The sequence below is a fragment of the Vigna unguiculata genome, chromosome 5 (genome assembly GCF_037176805.1).
Source record: "Vigna unguiculata cultivar grain cowpea cultivar isolate G323 ecotype 2 chromosome 5, ASM3717680v1, whole genome shotgun sequence".
Taxonomy (NCBI): Eukaryota; Viridiplantae; Streptophyta; class Magnoliopsida; order Fabales; family Fabaceae; genus Vigna; species Vigna unguiculata.
This window is the reverse complement of record NC_140796.1, coordinates 42,742,435-42,749,827: the sequence shown is the minus strand read 5'-3', so window position 1 is coordinate 42,749,827 and position 7,393 is coordinate 42,742,435. Positions and strand designations below refer to the sequence as shown.

At 31.4% G+C, this 7,393-nt stretch overlaps 1 protein-coding gene across 19 annotated transcripts; it reads right to left on the bottom strand.

The window, feature by feature from the left end:
* Positions 1-1,183: 1,183 nt before the first annotated feature.
* Positions 1,184-7,227, bottom strand: LOC114186038 (uncharacterized). 19 transcript variants are annotated; one of them, XR_014995110.1, is made up of 8 exons: positions 3,962-7,227; positions 3,637-3,743; positions 3,514-3,549; positions 3,366-3,429; positions 3,155-3,269; positions 2,675-2,799; positions 1,899-2,306; positions 1,184-1,634 (listed from the first exon to the last, which is right to left on the bottom strand). XR_014995110.1 is itself a non-coding variant. In XM_085673505.1 (5 exons), exons 1-4 carry the CDS (start codon positions 4,056-4,058, stop codon positions 2,195-2,197), a joined length of 441 nt encoding a protein of 146 aa, XP_085529631.1. In that variant the 5' UTR covers positions 4,059-7,226; the 3' UTR covers positions 1,184-1,634; positions 2,164-2,194. The 19 variants fall into 19 exon arrangements, 1 of the variants encoding a protein (XP_085529631.1); XR_014995109.1 differs by having other exon boundaries at positions 3,155-3,429; XR_014995105.1 differs by having other exon boundaries at positions 3,514-3,743; positions 3,962-7,225.
* Between the last annotated feature and the right edge of the window lie 166 nt (positions 7,228-7,393).

Sequence of the window (7,393 nt, the reverse complement as noted above, 5' to 3'; positions counted from 1 at the left end):
ATATGAAATGCTTGGATTGTGTATTGACATGTAACTACTTGATAATCTATTTTACTCTAGCTTACCCTATTTGTTCTTTGGTTGTCTTGTATGTGGCTCTTCTTTCTTGCGATGATCATCAATTTAATTGATGGGAGCAGATGAGTGAGGTCCTCGCGGTCAACATGGGAATGGTGACTCCACTGCTTAGCCATCTGGGCTGGATTTTCTATTTTGAGCTTTCTTTTGGGGCCACGGCCCATGTATTTGGCTGTCCTTTATAACTTCCATTTCTTTTCAGCTAAATTTTCGTATCTGTTTAGTTTGATATCGTTGTATGCCTTGGTTTATCGTAAGGCGGTTTGTGGAGACTTTAAGATTGCGCTGCTATACTATTTTGTTGCGACATTTCCTTTAATTACGACTATTAATTAAATGGGATGTTACATAATCTTAATCTATTGAAACTAATAAAAAAAAGGTTGGGACATCTGATTGTTGGAAATATTTTATAAAGATTGAGGTTGATAGGGATGGAAAGGAAAGGACAAAGTGATTTTTTGGTTGCAACAAAATATTTTTGTGTGGTGGAAGAAAATATGGTACTTCTCATTTAAATCGTCATGCTATGAAATGTGATAAGTATAAAATGGAGGACATTGGTCAAATGATGATAAACATTCATGGTAAATTGAAGGGGAAAATAGATCAAAGAGTCACTACTAAAGATTTGATTTTTAACATCAGTTAAATGTGTGGATTAGCGGCGATTCTAACCGCCACTATGTTTATTTCTGTCAGTTAATTAACTGCCACAAAATTTAGTGTCACAAAATACTATAACGTCGGTTTAATGCAATCGCCGGAATAATTGTCACTAAAATTATTAAAGTCGGTTCTAACCTCCTCTAAACTAATTTAAAGAAAAAATTATCTAATATTTAGCGGTAATTATAACCGCCAACAAAATTGTAATTTAAAAAAATAGTTAATATATAGCAACGGTTATAACCGCCATCAAAATCACATTTTTTAAAAAAATATTTAATATATAGCGGCAGTTATAATCGCCAGCAAAATCATAATCTTGTTTTAAAATTAATCTTTTACACATTGTAACATTACTAATTAAACTTTATATTAAATCTAATGCAGGCAAATATTCTTGTTTCGGTTATGTTAAAACTAATATATAGGTAGGGAATAGACAATATGCAGAGCACTGCTATAGACACTGTTGCTTCAAAGGCCAAACACTACTAAGAGACTGTAACACATTTATTTACATTTCACTGATATGTTCAAAAATATTACTCCACTTTTCAACAATGAAAGAAACCTAAAGTTACACCTTTTCACAAATGAAAATACGGAAACAGAAAGCCAGTGTTTAACTTTGTGGCACAATGATGACAATAGCATGACCCCATCTCTAGAGAAAGCATAAGCCATTCTGGAAAATGTTTAAGCTTATGATGATATATTCACACGTAAGTGTAACTGAGGTATTTAATCCATATCATGGAAAGCAAACTAAGGGTTGCCATATTTACCTTGAGTTTCTTATAACTGAACTCATATTACCTGTTACTGTAAAGATCGAACATTGAATCAACATGTATTAGATCATAAGTTAAGTAGACGTTGTTTCACACCTGCATGACAAACAAACAATTCATTCATGCATATTATAAATAGAGACATTCATCTAAAAATCAACGAGATATTTTACTCTGCTAATTTCCAGTCATGATTTCCAATCATCAACCCACATTCATGACCCAAACAAACAAGGTCCTCAATTGGTGCAACAACAAATCCACCCAAATAAAGAACTCCAAAAAGATACAGGTTTAGTTCCAATCATCAAATAAAAACATTACTTTCAATGATGATATGTGAGATTTGTTTCAATTAACCTCATATATCTTGAGATGCCCATCCTTTCTTCACCAACTCTTGTCGTAAGGTAAGGATTTGCATCCATCACAAAAGTTTTTTATCTCTACCATTTTAAAAACTTGAATAGGTATCTGCAAACTTCAACAATTTTCCATCTTGTGAGTATCTAGCCTGAGTATTGATAAATAAATATACCTGGTGTATGAACCATAAAGACCATGATATGAAACTTGCACCAAACAAAAAGTGATCCTTTAATCCAGTTATTATGAACAAAATTACCTCTAACGTGGAATGGGGCACCCCATAAGGCTTAAGTCGTATGCCCTTTATACAAAGTCATTACCAATGCATCAATCGAAGATAACACGGTTCCAAAAACTTTAGCCAGTCCACGAGCCTTCTTAACATCAACAACCTCTGATCTATTTACAAGAATCATGAAAGCAAGAATGAAAATAGTCACAACATTATTACTAATGTTTGAAAATATTAACTTCAGCTATTCACTTGAGTGCAATTGCAAGCATAAAAGTAAGGGATGAGATTGTCTTAGTCATGTATCAAAGGAATGAGTGGTATATTTCAAGCTTGTGAAAAACATGTTCATGGTAAGACTGGCCCTGTTTTTCACAATTAAGGAAAACAAAGATAAATGTAACTTTACATCTAGCCCCACAAAGAAATAGAAAGTTACATCAATGGTAACCTTCAAATTTTTTTTGTAGTATTATTTTGAGAAAGGTTGTAACCAAACACATTAAACATAAGTAAGGACGATAAAGTCACTTACTTTGATATATTTTTGAAAACTCTTCTATTTCCAAGCTCTGTCGGTATATTATATACTACATCACTGGGCAACCCAACATCAACTTCTATATTGAGGTTGCAAAGAGAGCCTTTAGGAACAATGACCTACCAAAAGGAATATTACATTTCATATACACTGAACACAAGCATATATAGATATTTTCTTAATTACTTAAAGTTTAACATACTATAATCACTACTTTCTGGAAAACTTAATCACTTTTCAGCAGTGTCAATATTTTTCCAAACTTAATCACTTCTGAAAAATGATGTTTGGTATTCATGATCAAATTGTTCTCTTTCTTAGGCTTACCTTTAGCTCATACGATAGGTTTAATGATTCGTACAATAACTAAAAGTCATGTTTAGCATGATTTAAGTTCTAGTTAGTTAATTATGTATTAGTGAAAGTGAATAAAAGTTAGCTTGTTTAAATATATTATTTTGTGTCATTTTTTACCTGTATTCTCATCATACTCCAAACTGTAGCAGCTTCCCCAAATTCTTCCTCATCATGTTTAAAAAAGCATCCTTTGGAAACATTTGCTATAATTATATCTTCTATAGCACTACTACTGCAATGTAAACGTTATTCTTTGGACTTTTATTAGTCGAGTTCACAAATATTAATTCTATTAATCAATAATTTATTGACATAGATTAGAGCAAACCTAGATTTCCAGAATTTGGCTTTCTTAATGGAAGAGTAATAAGATAATAAGAGTTGTTATAATCCTGTAGATAAATATTCAAATGCTTATATGCATGAGAAAGATATAGATAGCAATGGAATATATGACAGTGATCACACATTCTCACCCATGGTTCCTTCTACTCTCTTTTGATTTTCCTTGGCTGATGCATTGATGGTATTATCAGTAACATCTATCGTTCTGGTATCATTTTGGTAATAAGTAGCAGTAGTCGAGCATCGGTGCTTACCACAATCATAATATCAGCGATTGTGATTGAAATTGGCCAGCCAAGAAGTACCGATGGAGAAGTTGTAGTTGATGTAGTTGGGAAAACCGGCGGATTGAGATTTGCCTCTAAACCAATTCAAAAACACGCATTAGTAATTAAGGTTCAGAGTTGAAAATGAAAAATAAAATGAATTTGAAGAGAAAAATAAACTACAGAGAAAGGGAGAAAATACTTTCAAAAGGAAAATTTCATGAGAAGAAGATGATTTACAAGAATTCTCCAGTAGATTGAACATGGCTTCCAAAAAAGAGAGAGAATATAGGCGTAAGAGAAGATGACTTACGAAATACCACAAAGAGAAGATTAAATATGACTTCCAATAAAAAAAGAAAACAAAGAGAATCTTCTTTGAAGAGAAAAATGGAAGAGCGGGAATTCATCAATAGACATACAAGTTACTAAGATATAACAATCAACAAAAATTATGGTTGCATACGTCGTCGGTTTTAAACCGACTATAATTATTTTATAATTGATTAATTTTTTTAATATAGTGGCATTTTAGTAAAACCGTCATCAGTTAAATGACGCTAAAATTTACTTTTCCGGTAGTGAGTGCACTATCAATTGTTGTGTGAAGCAATTGTGGAAAACAATTTGGCTTATAATTTTGTTGAGTACTGTAATTAGAAAATGGATAAGCTACTGGTGTTTGGATGCAATTATGGTTTTTAGAAACACAATTAAGGCTCATATTGGAAAATGTACATGAAAGAAAAGATAATGCTTAAGGATTTGCTTCTTTCCATTCTTAATAGAATTTGTTTAACTTTTGATTTGTGGACTTTTATTAATATTGAGGGTTATCTTTGACCGCCCATTTTGTTGATGCGAGTTGGATGTTAAAAAGCAAGATTCTCAACTTTTGGCACATGCCTCCTCCCCACACAGGTTTTGAGTTATCTAACAAAAATTTATGAACTTTTACAAGACTAGGGATTAGAGAAAAAAAAATATTTTCTATCACTTTAGACAATGCTTAAGCTAATGATGTGCTCCAAAATAGCTTAAAAAGTCAACTTATGCTACAAAGTTGTTTGGTATGTGGGGGAAAATTCTTCCATGTTTGTTGTTGTACACATGTTCTTAATTTAATTGTTCAAGAGGGTTTAAAGGTGCTTAGCAATGCTTTGGATCAAATCAGAAAATTCAAACAATGTTGTGAGAGGTTTACTGATATTGATACATTGTGTGGGTTGTGTCTTGATGTCCCTACACGTTGGAACTCAACATACTTGATGCTCAAAATTGTCCTTAAATATAAACATTTTTTTTCTGAACTTGCACTTGATTGATGAATCTTACAAATTTTTCCCTTTAGAGGAAGAGTGGGAGAGGGCTGAAAATTTTTATAGGTTCTTAATGCCCTTTTATGATATCACTTGCTTAATTTTTAAGCTACCCTACCTCCAATTTGTATTTTCTACAAGTTTGGAAGATTCAAAGGATGTTGATGGAAAATGTAAACGATAGAGATGGAGTAATTAAGAATACAGTTGAATTGATAATGCTCAAATTTGAAAAATATTTGGATGAATATAACATTGTGCTTGCTTTTGGGCAATTTTAGACCCAATAATGAAATTGGAAACGTTGAAAGCCTTTTTTATGTAAGTTGTTTGATTGATTATTTCTAATTCACTTAATTTTATTTTTGTTTCCATTGTTCATTATGTTATGCATTTTACTAATTTCAAATATTATGATAGGATTTGAAAGAGTGCAAGCATCAAATAACTAATAAACCTGGAAGGACACAACTTGACATATATTTGGATGAACCAACTTTAGATTTTGACTTTTTGGAGAAAATGGATGTCTTACAATTGTGGAAAAATAATAGTCTAAGATTTTCTGATCTATCTTTAATGGCTAGAGACGTATTAAGCATTCCAATAACCATTGTGGCATCTGAATCTTCATTTAGTATTGGATCTCGAATCCTTAACAAATATAGGAATCGACTTTTGCCTGAGAATGTGGAAGCAATTATCTACAATTCTAGTTGGAAGCATGGATTTGTTAAGGGTAATTATTTTTTGTTATTGTATTTTTTTAATCTATTGTTTTGTTTCAATATCGGATACTTATTGTTTTGTTTGAATGTATGCAGAAGATGGAGAAGAAGATATTAATTTCCAAAATGTGCTAGATGAAGGTTCATCCAAAGTTGCATCCAATGTTATTAACATGGAAGAGGAAGCATGATTTCCAAATTTAGTTGCGTACTTTGTTAATCATGTCTACTTTGTTAATTACGAACTTTGAATTTGTTGGTTGAACTTAAGGACTATGAGATTTGATTTGGTTGTATTTTGTTTAAGGATTTTGTTGCTTTGATTTGGAATGACTTGGTTGTATTTTATTTATGTTGACAAGGAATTATGTTTTGTTAATTATGTTTATTTTGTTTTTATTTGAAATTAGAATTATGTTTTGTTAATTCTTGTACATATTGGAAAAATTACTTATTACTTAACAAGGAAATATGTTTAAGAACGCGGTCCGCAAGCCAGACAATGGGGCGGCGCATGCCTGAGAATTGGACCCCATTCTGAACTGCAGGGCCAAAATGGATCGGGCTAGCCCACTTTGCCATCCTTATATATTCCTTAGTCAAATTAGATTAAAAGATTATGTCGTCTAATATTTAAAAAAATACCTTAGCAACCATCATCCTAGCTCTTTCCCATTTTGAAATAGTTATTTTTGATTTATCAAAGACAAAATGGGATACAGAGCTCCTATTACCAGTAATCACTTAATCCTTTCACCTGGACTAGAGAAAAAACTTAAGACAATAATAGAGTTAAATACTTAGCAAACCATGGCTCCTTATAAACAACTGCATAATTAGCTAGATTTATCTTGACATGTAACTCTTCTAGACTTTGTGAAGCTTATTTGCTGATAATTCAAGTTGTGCATAGGATGTTGGGGAAAATGTCTATTTTGTCTTAGTTTGTTGAGCATATATTTTTGTGAACGAAATTTTTTGTGAAAGTATATATTTAAACGAAAATGTTGTTTTGAGCTTCACAAACCTAAATCCCCAAATACATGCATAAAATTACATTCATGCCCAATCCTCCGCCACACAAATTTGATAATGTTGCGTTGAAGCGATCAAAATAATACTACTTATTTATAACAACTTCAATATTGTCAAGAAATTAGCTAAAAGATTAATGTTAGTGAAAAATGGCAAGTGCACTGGTTGTACGTAACAAGTAATAAATATCGTTCTCTCCACAAGGACTTGTGCTACACATGACAAATCTCACAATTGACAACTCAAATAGACAACAAAGCTCATAAAAACACAAATAAACTCTTTTTATAATAGTGAGATTATAGTTATGAAAACGAAAAAAATAACATTGCCGAAAACCATAAATATGAACAAAAAAAACATTGAGATTAAGTATTGCATATTAAAATCTAGTTTGAGAAAAAAATAACTTTAACCGGATTATAGGAAAAATAACAAATCTCATATTTTCAACATATGTAAATTTGTGATGATAGAAGTGTTAAGCTTGGACAAAAAAGAATAGTTAAGTAAGAAGATAAAAAAGAAGAACGAAAACCAAAAAAATAAAATAAATTACATAAGAGAAAGAAAAAAAAAGATGAATCACAATTAGATAAAAGTAAAAATAAGAATAAGAAGACGAGAGAAAAAAATTGAAACTTACCATTGTCATTCTAGAAA

Bases quoted from the DNA above. Each gene is read 5' to 3' on its own strand.
- LOC114186038 (XM_085673505.1), bottom strand. From the start codon at position 4,058: ATGAATTCCCGCTCTTCCATTTTTCTCTTCAAAGAAGATTCTCTTTGT. The intron at 3,744-3,961 runs GTAAGTCATCTT...GAATTGGTTTAG, and splicing joins TCTTCTCTTTGTGGTATTTC to AGGCAAATCTCAATCCGCCG. The intron at 2,307-2,674 runs GTAAGTGACTTT...TCTTGTAAATAG, and splicing joins GTTTTCAAAAATATATCAAA to ATCAGAGGTTGTTGATGTTA.